Raw genomic sequence first — 15,451 nt, 5'->3', positions numbered from 1 at the left:
GAGACTCGTGTTAGTTTAGAATGTTCCCAGCCAATGGATAGACTTGGGGAGTTTATCCTGACAAGGTTGACATTGGTGTGCTACCAAACAATTGGAGTGGCTTGTCTCAGCTGTTAAGGTTAGACCCCAAGCACAGCCAGTGGGTGTTTGCAAAAAGCACTAAACCTGGACCAATTTCCAGTTATGCCTTGGACCTTGGAGATAGATGGGCAAAACTGAAAAGTTACACATAACCCAGACTTGATTATGGTACTGCACTAGGTGTTGGACTGAGTTGTGTTTGATTTGCCAACCATTGAGATCCACCAAGGGTCAAATACCTGGGCATGTTGGGGCAGTTTGGGAAATCTCTTGAGTGGGTGATCATAGTGATAGAATTGGCCCCTTTGTTGAACAAAGTGAATATCAAGGTTTATACTCTCTCTAATCGAAGCCTAAGCTATCGGTAGTGGATTTTATCTGTGTTTGAAATCTAGTTTTTGCAAAATATATTTATATTATTTTATGAAAATGGTTTGAAAAAGGTTTTAATCCTGGGATCTATCTAAATAGAGAGTGTGACCCTGCACCTTGCTGCCAGGGGAGAGGTCCTTTCTTGTCGGGTAGTGTTATGATCATTAGGGGCCGAGAGGTTAAGTGTAAGAGACCATTACAGGGCTAATTACTTGATGGGCTTTATCTAACATAAGTCCATTATCCTTGGGTCTTCATAGGGTGGCTGAATCTAAGGATCATTTAGATGTAAATGTTGGGCCTAGACTAAGCCCATACTGATTGGCTTAGGGATTCACTGCCCTAAGCAGTGAAATCAGCTTAATCTCTATCAGGGGTAGGGCCGAACCCTTATGGACTTATGTGAGAACTTTGTGGGGTTCCATGCTATACAATATCAGGCCCAAAGTGGCCATGCAAACACTTGGAGATGTGAGCCTTTAAGATAAATGGGCCGAAGGCCCATTACTAATATGATTAGTTAAGTGGTCACATGACAACAACTGGGTATGGAGCACTCTTATCCTTTTAAGAGGATAATGCTTATTAAAGAGAAAACAAGACCAGACTTGCACTCTCCCTTCTTTTGCTCTCTTCTTCTATCTTGTCTCCCAAGAAACCCTAATTCGACCTACGCTTTAAAGAACTAATTTTGATTAGTTTTCTTTTGGGTTTTTACAAGAAAAACATTGAAGAATATCAGTCTCACACATCCCACTCAATCCAAGCAAGTTGAATACCAAAATTGTTGAAACAAGTGTTATTGAATCGATTTCTCCCGTACACTGCACCATCTTCAATTGGAAGCCGATTTTGGGACTGTTATTGGGTGTGAACTTCCACCTTAGAAGATGTGATTTATGGTCTCCGTATCAGGTATAATCTCCTTTCATTTTGATTTCAAATCTGGTCTGATACAATGCAAGATCGATCTAGAAAAATTCAGTTTTTCAAAACTAGGAAATTGGTTCCTAAAAGGATTATAAAATTTTTTAAAATTTCGCCCAACCATCTAGCATGGTTTGGTCATCCTTAAGATGGATTCTAAACCTTTCCAACACTTCCATCCTTCTCATTCTCAATAGTCTAATTAACCCCAAAAAACATAATTAAGAGGGCTTGATAGATTACCCTAAAGCCCTTTTCAACCAATTAACTAGTTCCTTTAAAAATTGCAAGGCTATCCACTATCTATGAGAGAGAGAGAGAAATAAAATAAAATAAAAAACAAAATAATGATAAAACAAAACAAAAAAAATGGTTAGTTAGAAATATAATATCTGGTTTGCTACTTATTGTACTCAAGTTAGCTATGAGAGAAGGAACTATGTGCTAGTTCTTGTTCTTTTTTATTTGTTTTATTTTTTACAATAATTAATATTAGATAATTAGAAATATAATATTTGGTTTCATTGCTTGGTATATATAGGTCTATTTATTTAATTGCAAGTTGTAGTAGGATGGTGGAATTTGGATCAAATGAACCTTCTATTGAAGGCTCTCCATTAGTACAAGTCACTCAATCAAATGACAATGAAACCATAAGTACATGTAATAGGAAGAGATCATCAGTTGTGTGGAATGACTTTTCAATTACCAAGAATGCATCTGGTGGAGTAGTTGCTACTTGTAATAATTGTAAAAAAAAAAAAAAAACAACAACAACAAAACTTAATGGTTCTGGTAGCAATGGTACTAATCACTTGAGAAAACATTTGAATTATTATGAAAAAACAAGATTGCAAGGTTTTAAATTTGGTCAAGAAAGAAGTCATACAGATCTTGCAGAAATGATCATGAAGTATAAGTACCCTTTTAATATGGTTGAGCATGTATATTTTCATAGGTTTTGCAACAATCTTCAACCACTGTTTAGATTGGTTTCTCATTATACAATTAGGGCCAACATTATGGTAGTGTACCAAAAGGAGAAAGAAAAGCTTTATAATATTTTTGATGCCCTTTCTTCTAGAATTGGTCTCACTATCGATATGTGGACAACAGAGGACCAAAACATTGGTTATTGTTGTATTACTACTCATTTCATTGATGATGCATGGATATTGCATAAGAAGATTATTTCTTTTGTTCAAGTTCCAATTCCTCATGATGCAGAAACTCTAAGTAGGGTATTAATGGGTAAGATGACAATGCATCTACAAACGATGCAATGATTAGGCAGATTAAGAGTCATCTTACTAATTAGCATTTGCTTCTATTGTCTGGGGATTTTTTTATGTCCAATATTCAAGTCATATTTTAAATTTCATTGTTCAAGATGGTCTAAAAGTTATTGGACATGTGCTCCAAAAAATTAGAGATTTTGTCAAGTATGTGAACTCATCTCCTTCAAGGGATCAAAAGTTTCAAAGTATAATTAATCAAGTAAAATTGCAAGGTTTTAAAAGTGTATCCCTTGATGTGGGAAATAGGTGGAACTACATATATCTTATGTTGGAGTCTTCTTTGGCACTCAGGAAGGCTTTTTTTTTCATTTGTAGAAATTTGATCATGATTTTAAAATAAATCCATTTGATGAGGAGTAGAAAATGGCAACAGATTTTAAAAAGTGCTTGAATATTTTTTATGATGCCACTAATAAATTCCCAGGTTCTAAATATCCAACAACAAACCTTTATTTTGTAGCTATCTATGAAATTCAATTGAGGTTCCTTGAGTGGGTCAAGAGTGATCATGTTGAAAAAAGGATGATGGCAAATGAAATGAAGGCAAAATTTGATAAATACCAACATAAGTGCAACTTTATATTAAATATTGTCATGATTCCTGACCCCCGGTTCCAAACGAGATTGGTAAAGCTTTTTTACTCTCAAATTTATGGTGATAGTGGTTCTTATTACATTGATAAGGTTTAGCGTGCATTGGTTGATCTTTTTTTCTAAATATGAAGTTGATAACCTAAACTCACTTGTGGGTTGTAATAGTCCTTCAAATGTTAGAGAGAATAGTTCCTATATTAATTCATCTAGTGATGGAAATGGAAGTGGGAAAAAAGATCAAATATTCAGATTTTTTTATAGTTGGTGTGAAAATGAATGTCTTGATGATGACAAACAATGCAAAAAAATCAAATTTGGATCAATATTTGGATGATTCACTTTTTCCTAGAAATTAATATTTCAATATATATCTTAAATTGGTGGAAAGTGAATAATCCAAAGTTTCTAATATTTTCTAAGATGGCACACGATATATTAACAATTCCAATTTCCATAGTTGCATCAAAGTCAACATTCTCTACAAGTGGTAGAGTAATTGATTCAAGAGATAGTTGCCTTCTTGTAGATATTGTTGAAGCTCTAATATGTGGACAAGATTGGTTGCCAGATTTAGATATGAATAAGTAAAAGAATGTTATTTCTTACTTTATTTTTTAATTAAGATGTTATTTTTTACAATGTATGTACCAAAAAAATGCTTTCACCATTGAAAACAAGATCTAGTAGAGTTTGGTTGGCCATTAGAAAATGGTAAGAATTTGACAATAGCTCAATAAATTAAATCATTTATTTTTCTTTGAATTTAAGTAAGTGAATATATCCTTGATTTTTTTTGTAGGATTGGATGAACGAGAAGATTGACTTAGGATATTGCATTTGAAAATTGCTTGTCACTTGTGATGGTTCTTGTACTAATGAAGAATTGGAGAATTCAAAACTGGACTTAGACTTGTTATTGGATTTATGGTTGAATGAGTTGTAATTTGTAAATTTATTGGGATTTTATGAATAGTTTTGAAACTTTTTAAATGGTTTAAGACATTTAAAAATTGACTTTAGCTTGGAAGATGTTGAGAACTTTGAACTCATATCTAGATTTGATCGTTAATGGTTTGAGAACTCTTTTAGCAAGATTATTATTGTGTTTTATTAGTTTTTATGGTTATTATTAGCTTTTAGCTGATTTTTATTGTTATTAATAGGTTTTACTTAATAACAAGTTTGTTATTATTATAACAGATTTGTTATTATTATGATTATAAGATGTTTGTTATTATTATAACATATTTGTTATTATTATGATTATAATATGTTATTATTATAACAGGTTTACTGGTTTTATTATGATTATCTTTTAGCTAGTTTTATTGCATTTTTAACATGTTTTAATTGCTTTATTATAACTTCTTTTTAACAAGTTTTATCTATTGCCTTTTTAGTAGGTTTTTTTTTATTATGTTTTAGTAGGGTTTTCGTTGCATTTTAGGTTTTTACAGGGTTTTTGTTGCATTTTTAGTATGGGTATTATTAGCATGCATATCATAATCGAGTCCATCGGGTTGAACCCGATTGTCCCAAGAACCGATCGGTTTGGTTCTGGGTCCAAAATTATAACCCTATAGGGTATGGGTCGATTCCGGGTCCATGAGTTCTCTTATCGGTTCCTGGACCAATTCTACTTGGTTCCAACCCAAAACTGACCACTTGATAGCCTTAACTGGGTAGACAGGGATGTTGGTCATCGCAGTGGACTACTTCACTAAGTGGGTTGAGGCCAAACTGCTAATATCTATCACAACTCAGAATGTATAGGGATTTTTCTGGAGAAATATAGTCTATCACTTTGGCCTCTCTCGTGTGTTGATCTCTGATAATGGGAAGTAGTTTGAAGACATCAAGTTCCAGAATTGGTGTGCCAAAATGGGGATCCGACATAACTTCATCGTGGTGGCTCATCATCAAGCAAACTAGCAAACCGAAGTTACCAACTGCGCTATCCTATGAGGACTCAAAAGTTCAACTCTCCCGAGCTAAGGGTTTGTGGATGGATGAGCTTCCCAATGTCCTATGGGCATACCAAATGATGATTAGGACAACAACAGGCAAGACCCCGTCCACTTGACATTTGGTACCGACGCCGTCATCCCCACTAAGATCGAGGTATCGACCTTGCGTTCTTAAGCGTACGAAGAGGAGGAAAATGACGACGAGCTGCAAACAAACTTGGACTTAGTGGAGGGACTTCATGACAGTGTACATTCGGACCGCGACATATCATCAGAGAGTAGCTTGGTACTATAACACCTGAGTTAAGAGACACCAATTCCGAGCCAGAGACCTAGTGCTCAGGAAGGTTATGATGCCTAAGCCTGGTTCGGAAAAGTTGGGTCCTAATTAGAAGGGGCCTTATAGGATAAGAAAAGTTATCAGGCTTGGAATGTATAAGCTTGAAACTCTCGAAGGGAGGCAGGTCCTTCGTTTGTGGAATATCAATAGCTTGTGCAAGTATTACATATAAGAGTTTTTCATAGTTCTGACCTGCATATGTTCAAGTCTAGAGAAAAGTACCAAGTATAAATTGGCACTTCAGCCAACAAGCTACTAACTCACGAACCAGACCAGCCGCTTCGGCAATCTGGTCGAGCCAACCCACGCTATTAGCACCAAGGCACCTCAAGGTGACCTGGTTTACCAACCTGCACAAGTCAACGCCTCGGCAATGTTTCAACTTAGACATTTATAGCAAGCCAATTCACTTTTAGCACCTCAGCCTATGTATACCCCGGTACCTCGCTAATGTTTTTACTTAGCCAATTTTTCCAAGATGGGAAAAAGAAAAAAAAAACATAAAGGGGTCATGGCACATGGGAGAAAAGTAAATTTCATTAATGTTAAAAAAAAATGTGGTTTTACATTAGCATCGCAAAAAAAAAAAAAAAAAAAAAAAACTTTGAGAGCCATGCTCGGAGGCTGGGTTACATGATGTATGTATGGGGGGTCCAAGAAAATAGGCAATAAGATCAAATGTTTTGGGGCTCCTCATTGCCCCCAGAGTTTGCTTCCTCTACACTAGCACCAAGACCATCTTCTGCACCGCCCTTGACCTTGTCCTCCTCAGAATCTGGCTCCTAATTGACCTGGGTCATCATCTCATTAGTGCATGCTGAGCACTTCAACTTTCCTAGGTCAAAGTCCAGACATAACGAGGGTATGGACAATCGGCATAGCTTAAACACTTGACGAAAGGTGCCAGTTCCGAACTCCTCCCTATGCTTTAAAAATCCCAAGGAAGATTGGTACTCTTCGACTGCGTGGGCCTCGACAACACGAATGTCTTCAATGAACTTTGATTGTCACTCAACGAGCTCGACTTCCTTTTTCCTCCAGCTCATGGCGTTTGTGCTCCAAATCATCAAATAGATTTTTGACCCTCATTGCCAAGTCGTTGCTCTTGCCCCATTCTTGTATCGATTTGGCCTTTAGGTTGGCAACGAGTTTGGCAGCTCGTTCAAGATGAGTCCTATACTTAATCACCTCTTCCTTTAAGGTGTCAGCCTTTGCCATGCTTGCCTCGGCCTGCCCCAACAAGGCATGTGTCGGGGTGTTCGCCTGAGAAAGAAGAAAAAATGTAGTCAGTAAGGAATGATGAGCATGCTTAAGTGTAAAGGAGACGATTGGACCCTTACCATAAGACAGTGCATGGCTCTCCCGACGAGCTAACCAGGGCATGACTCACGAAGCTTTGTGACCTCTTCAAGAAAGATGGCCTGCTAGCTCTTCTCCAAAGCTGTCTAAAAGTCCACGATGGAATGCCTTTCCTCGATCCAACCCTCAACACCCGATGTGGCGGTCGCCTCGGCCTTGGAGGTGGGCTGGTTCTCCTCGAGAGCCCAAATGACATTGGATCCTAATGCAGCTCCTTTTGGTCGATCTTCTCTACCAGGTCAACTATCAGCACGAGTTCGGTGGCACTCCATCTAGAAGGCTCAGGAGTGGCGACCTGAGGGGACACCTGGGGAGCTACCTTCCTCTTCTTTCTCTTCATTTCCTAGAAAAGCCCCGAAGTAGGTACACCCGATTTGTCTCCTATACAAGAAAATTGAGGTGAGTTGAACCGTTGAGTAAAAGAAAGAGAGGTAAAATGCCTAAGTATGGGATGATGACCTACCTGGGGGACTCAGCCTGGCCTGGATCAGCTTCTCCTTAGCCAAGAACTCACTCAATTGTGACCTCTTGTTCACTAAGACTTGCACCCTTGTTTGCATTCACTCACTCATGGTCTCCTCCTTGGCATCCCTGGTGCCTTCTCTCCATTCCATAGAGAATGGCCATCCACTGTTGAGATCCAAGAAAAAGTACTTCTTCTAGTTTGGTAGGATAAGTAATAACTCTAATTCTCGGTGGAATTCCTTTTCAACTGGCATATGCCGGCAAAGACGGTGATATTGTAATAGTTCAGCACCTAGGGGATGAATAGATGAAGAGGGAATTGGAGACCTGCCTTTAGAGCCTCGTCGAAGACGGTGACTTCATCCTCATAATGTTCCCAGGGGTACTGCCCCAAAGGAAGGGAATAACCAAACTGGTCTAGGATCCTGTACTGAGCTATGAACTCAAAGGTGTCTTCGACTTTCAACTTAGTGGGACCAAACTCAAATTTAGTCTTAGGCGGTTGACGAGAGGATGATGCCCCTTTATGGGAACCTCACCATTCCTAGACTGAGGACCCCTCCTTGACCTGTTTGACCTAATCCCTTTCTCCCCCAGACTCAATACTAGACATAATCTAAAAGAACGAGAAAAAAAACAAGACGAGGGAGAACGACTCATCGAAAGCGAAAAGACCGGCCTTGCCAACTACATCGACTACCTCAACCGCACCGAGCTCTGCGATCTCAAAAGCACCAACTTCTTTAGCATTAGAGATGAGTGAAATGGGTCCCCAAGGATCCTATTTATAGATGGGTAAGTTAGGTTATAGACGGTTGGAATCATTTGGATCTAACGGTCCTAAAGGGCGCGGTAGTTCGTATATCGAGGTGAAATCAACTTAGTGTGTTTTTTATGTCTGCAGGGCCTAATGTCCACGTGGTGTCTGCGTGATGAGACAAAAAAGAACCCTATTTTTATCCCCTAATATTCACACTTTTACATTTATTTAGCACTTAAATGGACTCATTACTCTTGTATTTCGATTCAGGGCAATAAAGAAAGCAATTGGAAGGAAACAGGCCAATTCGAATGATTTTGCACAGTTTTGGCGACAGTCAGTGATCTGGGCCTAACTCACAATTCCAGACTCCGAATTGGGCAATTCAAGAAGCATTAGAAAGAAGAAAGAAAGGCTCACAACTTTTATGTTTTTGGTGTTTATTGATTCGGTCCGCATCGAGTACGAAACCGGGCCCAAAGTCAGAGCAAGTTCGCAGCCAGGCCCATTTAACAGCTAAAGCCCAACTCGCAGAAGAACCTGGAAGCAGCCCAAGTAGCAGAGAAGCCCAACTCGGATACAAGAGTCTAGAGTCCTAATTCGAATGTAATCTTCCAAGAGGGAGAGAGTCTTATTAGATCTAAACTTTGAATGTAATCCTATAAGGATAAGAAGGTTGGGGATTAGATAAGAGATAGGATAGGATTAGTTCAAAGAAGATCAAGACTCCCTAAAAATAAGATGATCTCCTAGAAGGAGTTGGAAAATAGCCCTCTCCTTTGGCTATATAAAGAGGGGGGCGAACCAGCTCTAGCATCACTTACTCTCAGATCCAAGAGATCATCAAGAAGACCAAGAAGCTCAAAAAGGCAGTTCGGCTATGGAGAAGAAAAGCATGGAGATTTCGCAGATCATGAGTAGCTAAGCTTCTTTTTTCTGGTTCAAGGGGGGAGGTTCGATTGTGTCATTGTGAGGTTCTGTAATTACTTTATTTTCTTGCTTTCTAATTCAAGTATTCATTGATTCTTATTCATATTTTTATTGGATGTTGATGTTAATTAGTTTGACAAATTGAATTAATGTTGATCTTCCTACTGCTATCCATGATTTCGGTGATCCGTAATTGTCACGAATAATGGTGCAAGTAGCAATTAGGTTGATTTCTTTTTGGGTCAATTGTTCGTGATAGCCTTTGACCAATGTTTTAACATGATTCAATCTAAAGGAATCGATGGAACAAGATTCAGTAATTGCAGTTATCTCAATTATTGTTATTTTGGTTTAACTGTTTTCACAAATCTTAATGCTATCACTGTTTAATATGGACGCTATCGTACCCAGTTGAGTGGTGATAAGTGTTGATCGAATGCTAGGTTTGGTCAACTGAATTAGGAAAACACAAGGTTTATTATGGCTATCCTAATAAATCTAAGGTTAAATGCTTGAATTGCAAGAATGCTGAAATGTACCAAGGATCGATGGCCAATCAATTCAACCCGAACCCTTGAACCAGAATTCGGTAAGACTGATTTTCTCTTGTTTAAGTTGCTATTTATTTTCTTTTCTTTTAATTTCAGTATTTAAATTCTCTCACTCAATTACATTACCCATTCGACTAAGAGATTATTGATTTGCTCCCTGTGGGATTCGACCTAGAACCACTTTTACTGCAAATATTTTATTGTGGGACTAGTATTCATTTTGAGGGCTTCGACAAACCCGTCAAAATTTTTGCGCCGTTGCCGGGAGGCAACGTTAATTTCTTAGCTATTACCTTCTTTTGTTAATTTTCTTGTTTATGACTCATGCTTCTCAACGAGGTGAACTTCAATACAACCCCGTAATTGAGAGGACCACTCGTCGTTTAAGAAAGGAGGCGAAGCAAAGGAATGATCGTTCACCTAAAAGGGTGAACTCAGATTTCGATCTACCCACTTGTGATTTTCCCATCTTCGAAGAAGTAGAAAGAATGGCTGACAGAGAGAGGACATTAAGGGAGTTGGCTGCACCAATTATGAACCAACAACCCTTATGCATCACGTACCCCACTCTTGAGGTAGCCTTTGAACTCAAATCTGGTTTGATTCAATTATTACCTCTATTTCATGGTTTCCCAGGTGAGGACCCTCACAAACATCTAAAGGAATTTCATGTCGTCTATTCAAGCATGAAACCCCACGGTATGACCGAGGACCAGGTAAAACTCATAGCCTTTCCATTTACTTTAAGAGATAAAGCAAAGGATTGGTTGTATATTCTCCCTCCCGGTTCTGTACGCACATGGGATGAAATGAATAGGATATTTTTAGATAAATATTTTCCTGCGTCCTGGGCTGCGAATATAAGAAAAGAAATATGTGGAGTTCGGCAGTTTGGTGGTGAGACATTATATGAATATTGGGAAAGGTTTAAGCAACTTGTTGCTGGTTGTCCCCACCACCAAATTCCTGAACAATTGTTAATCCAATACTTCTATGAAGGGCTTCAGCCAATGGATAGAAGTATGGTCGATGCAGCCAGTGGAGGAGCTCTAGTGAACAAGACACCTGAAGCGGCCAGGGAATTAATCTCCAATATGGCCGAAAATTCTCAGCAATTCGGTACAAAGACAGAAGGTACCATTAGAAGGGTTAACGAGGTAAGCCATGCAAATTTAGAAAACCAGATTTCTGATTTAACTGCTTTGGTTAAGCAGCTCGCAGCAGGACAGTTACAAACTACCAGGGTGTGTGGTATCTGTTCGATCCCTGGACATCCTACGGACATGTGTCCATCATTACAAGATGGCCCGATGCAGCAAGTCAATGCCGTGGGAGGATTCCCGGGCCAGCCCCAACGAAAGTATGATCTTTACTCCAATCATTACAATCTGGGGTGGAGAGATCATCCAAACTTAAGCTACGGGACCCAAGGAGGACAGTAGAAATATCAACCCCAATTTTTCAATTGACAGCCCCAGTTTTCAACACCCATCACAGCGCAAGGCCAACCCCCGAATTCAGGTATGTCTTTGGATGATATAGTTAAGGCTCTCGCTACTAATACTCAGCAATTTCAGCAGGAAACGAAAGCTAGCATTCAGAATTTGGGGAACCAAATTAGCCAACTTGCCACTTCCATCAGCAAGTTGGAGGCGCAGAACTCCGGGAAACTACCCTCACAAACGGTAGTTAATCTGAAAGAAAATGCAAGTGCGGTGGTGTTGAGAAGCGGAAGAGAGTTGCAGTCCCAACCAAGTTCACCATCGAAGGCAACCAAAGAAGAGGAAAGACAAGGGTCAAACAACAGCCCCATTGAGGTAAAATCGGACCCCCCTCTCCCTAAGGTTACTAATGTTGTACCACCTTTTCCTAGCAGGTTGGCAAGTTCAAAGAAAGAGGAATATGAACAAGAAGTGTTAGAAACCTTCAGGAAGGTGGAGATCAACATTCCCTTGCTAGATGCAATAAAACAAATCCCTAAATATGCAAAATTTTTGAAAGAGTTATGCACTAACATGAGGAGGCTGCAAATTGATGAAAAGGTAAGAGTGGGAGAGAACGTTTCAGCCATGATCAAGAGGACCCTGCCAGAAAAGCATGCTGATCCAGGTATGTTTACCCTACCCTGTGTGATTGGCAATAAACGAATCGAGCGTGCCATGCTGGACTTAGGTGCATCTATTAATGTCATGCCATACTCGATTTACTGTGCATTGAGACTAGGTCCTTTAAAGGAGACTAGAGTTGTTATTCAATTGGCTGATCGTTCTAATGCATACCCAGAAGGGATTGTTGAGGATGTATTAGTGCAGGTTAACGATTTGATCTTTCCAGCTGATTTTTACATCCTGAAGATGGAAGAAGACACAGCCACGAGTTCAGCCCCACTTCTATTAGGTTGGCCATTCATGAAAACGGCCAAAACCAAAATAGATGTGGACGAGGGTACCCTCTCCGTCGAGTTTGACGGAGAGATTGTAAAAATTAATATTTTTGATGCAATGAAATATCCTAGTGAGTGTCATTCAATCTGCCCTATTGATACTATCGATTCGATTGTGCAGGAAGTCTTTGGAGAGGAGGACATGGACGATGAGTTGGAATATAAGGCACAATCGGACAGGGAGGAGGAGATCGATGCATCCTATGATACTCCGGAACCTGAACAGGAGGTAAGTACTTCTGATGTTCAATCGAAGGTTTCTCACACAAGGCTGCTGCCCTCTGCTTTGCAGGCTCCGGAGCTGGAACTAAAGACCCTATCTGATCACTTAAAATATGCCTACTTGGGCGAAAAAGAGACACTGCCTGTGATCATTGCAAAAGGGTTGACTGAAGAGCAAGAGGAGAGGCTCATCAAAGTCCTAAAGGACCATAAGGAGGCGATTGGCTGGACCCTAGCCGACATAAAAGGGGTCAGCCCCTCGATTTGCATGCATAGGATCCTTTTGGAAGATGATGCCAAACCGGTTAGAGAACCACAAAGGAAACTCAACCCAGTAATGAAAGAGGTAGTAATGAAAGAGGTGCTTAAACTGTTAGATGAAGGGATAATTTATCCAATTTCAAACAACAAATGGGTAAGTCCAATTCATGTTGTGCCTAAGAAAACTGGGATGACTGTAGTAAAAAATAAAAATAATGAACTAATTCCCATGAGGGTACAAGGTGGCTGGCGAATGGTAATAGATTTTCGAAAACTCAACTTGGCCACTCGAAAGGACCATTTTCCCCTACCCTTCATTGATCAGATGCTAGAGAGGCTGGCAGGTAAGGCTTTCTTCTGTTTTCTCGATGGATTCTCCGGGTATTATCAGATTGTTATTGCGCAGGAGGACCAAGAGAAAATGACATTCACTTGTCCATTCGGCACCTTCACCTACAGACGAATGCCCTTTGGTTTATGTAACACTCCGGGCACTTTTCAAAGATGCATGATGAGCATATTTTCTGATTTTATTGAAAAATGCATTGAAGTGTTCATGGATGATTTTACTGTTTATGGTGATTTGTTTGATGACTGCTTGAATAGTTTAAGTAAAATTCTGAATAGGTGCGTGGAAACAAATCTTGTCTTAAACTATGAAAAATGTCATTTTATGGTGAAGGAGGGTATTGTGTTGGGACATGTAGTTTCAGCCAGAGGAATAGAAGTCGACAAGGCAAAAATTGATTTAATTGTGAGTTTACCTTACCCTACAAATGTTAGGGAGGTTCGTTCTTTTCTTGGACATGCAGGCTTTTATCGCAGGTTCATCAAAGATTTTTCAAAAATTGCCCTGCCATTGTCCAGTTTGTTGCAAAAAGATGTGCCTTTCGATTTTGATGATGAGTGCAAGGAAGCATTTAACAAGCTTAAAAATTTATTAACCATTGCACCAATCATTCAACCACCCGATTGGAACTTGCCTTTTGAGATCATGACGGATGCAAGCAATTATGCAGTAGGGGCTGTTCTAGGGCAGCGAATAAATGGGAAGAGCCATGTCATTCACTATGCTTCCAAAACGTTGAATGTTGCACAGAGCAATTACACAACCACTGAAAAAGAGCTATTAGCTATTGTGTTTGCTTTAGACAAATTTAGGTCATATTTGCTTGGCTCTAAAGTGATTGTTTTTTCTGACCATGCAGCTTTGAGATACCTACTAGCAAAGAAGGAGTCAAAACCGAGGCTGATAAGGTGGATACTCTTGCTCCAAGAGTTCGATCTAGAAATCAAGGATCGAAGGGGAGCTGAAAATTCGATGGCTGATCACCTAAGTAGGTTGGTGAAAGACGAGGACTCCTCTCCCATCTGTGAGTTGTTTCCTGATGAGCAGTTGTTCCACATGAGAGGTATGACTCCATGGTATGCTGACATTGTGAATTACTTGGTCACGGGAATTTTGCCTAATGACCTTAGCAGACCCATAAAGAATAAAATCAGGTATGAGGCGAAATATTATGTATGGGATGAACCCTACCTATGGAAATTTTGTTCTGACCAAATGATTAGGAGATGTGTCCCTGAGGAGGAGCAGATGTCGATTCTAAGGTTTTGTCATAATTATGCTTGTGGGGGCCATTTTGGGCCAAAGAGGACTGCTCGAAAAGTCTTGGATAGTGGGTTGTATTGGGCCACCCTATTTAGAGATGCCTACTTGTTTGTAAAAACTGTGAAAGATGTCAACAAACAGGTACACTATCTCGTAGGAATGAGATGCCTCAAACCCCCATTCTTATATGTGAAATATTTGATGTTTGGGGCATTGATTTCATGCGACCCTTTCCCCCCTCTTGTGGTTTTTCTTACATACTTTTGGCAGTCGATTATGTCTCAAAATGGGTGGAAGCCAAAGCCACCAAAACTGATGATTCTAAATGTGTTGTAGGGTTTATAAAGTCTAACATCTTCAGTAGGTTTGGCATTCCTCGAGCCATCATAAGCGATCAAGGGACCCATTTTTGCAATAGAACAATTGAAGCCTTATTGAGAAGATATGGGGTGCATCACCAAATTGCCATTGCTTATCAACATGAATATGGAAGAAGCAGGGAAGGAAAGGAAGCTTCAGTTGCAAGAGCTGGAAGAGTTGAGGTTAGAGGCATACGAAAATTCAAGAATCTACAAAGAAAAGACCAAATCGTTCCATGACAATGCACTCTTAAGAAAACAATTTAAAATTGGACAAAATGTCTTATTGTATAATTCTTGACTTCAACTCATGCCAGGTAAGCTGCGTTCCAGGTGGATGGGTCCGTTTACTGTGACTAACGTTTTTCCCTATGGTGCAGTAGAGATCAAAAGTCACGACACAGGTAAGATCTTCAAGGTGAATGGACATCGATTGAAGTTGTTCCATGATGATGCAAATGTCCCCTCTACGGTAGACATCTCATTGGACATTCCTCGGTATTCATTGGATTAAAGGAGCAAAAAGAGGACGTCGAGCATAACGACGTTAAACAATTGCGCTTTTGTGAGGCAACCCATTATGTTTAGTTAATTTTGTTATTTTATTTGGTTTTGATTTTTGTGTTTAGCAGGAACCTCAAAAAAGCGAACAGGGAAGTACCCCCAAATCCTTCTACTTTATGCATAATCACATACATTGGGGACAATGTATAACTTAAGTGTGGGGGGATTAGGGAAATCTGATGGAAATTTGGGATACCTTACCATCTTGAAATTTTTGCTCCCGGAAACTTATCCTTGAATGATTTCAACTTATCAGGAATCATGTGCTTAGGCTGAATAGATAAGATAGGATGCAAGCATGACTAACTGAATCTTTCTTGGCTGCATATGGTACCTCATGATTTTA

The 15,451-nt window shown here is 39.5% G+C and overlaps 1 protein-coding gene across 1 annotated transcript; it reads left to right on the top strand.

Moving 5' to 3' along the window:
* The first annotated feature begins 10,104 nt into the window (after positions 1-10,104).
* Positions 10,105-14,897, top strand: LOC148804437 (uncharacterized). The gene is made up of 5 exons (XM_088901320.1): positions 10,105-11,082; positions 11,287-12,724; positions 12,962-13,049; positions 13,383-14,323; positions 14,859-14,897. Exons 1-5 carry the CDS (start codon positions 10,133-10,135, stop codon positions 14,895-14,897), a joined length of 3,456 nt encoding a protein of 1,151 aa, XP_088757446.1. The 5' UTR covers positions 10,105-10,132.
* The last annotated feature ends 554 nt before the right edge of the window (positions 14,898-15,451 follow it).

The sequence above is a fragment of the Nelumbo nucifera genome, chromosome 1, assembly GCF_055504915.1.
Source record: "Nelumbo nucifera cultivar China Antique chromosome 1, China Antique-T2T, whole genome shotgun sequence".
Lineage (NCBI taxonomy): Eukaryota > Viridiplantae > Streptophyta > Magnoliopsida > Proteales > Nelumbonaceae > Nelumbo > Nelumbo nucifera.
The sequence above is the reverse complement of the archived record's forward strand: the minus strand, read 5'-3'. Positions and strand labels throughout refer to the sequence as shown.

Coding starts and splice junctions, on each gene's coding strand:
- LOC148804437 (XM_088901320.1), top strand. CDS start 10,133: ATGGCTGACAGAGAGAGGACATTAAGGGAGTTGGCTGCACCAATTATG. Junction 12,725..12,961: donor CAATTTCAAACAACAAATGG/GTAAGTCCAATT, acceptor GGGTATTATCAG/ATTGTTATTGCGCAGGAGGA. Junction 13,050..13,382: donor ACGAATGCCCTTTGGTTTAT/GTAACACTCCGG, acceptor TTGGACATGCAG/GCTTTTATCGCAGGTTCATC.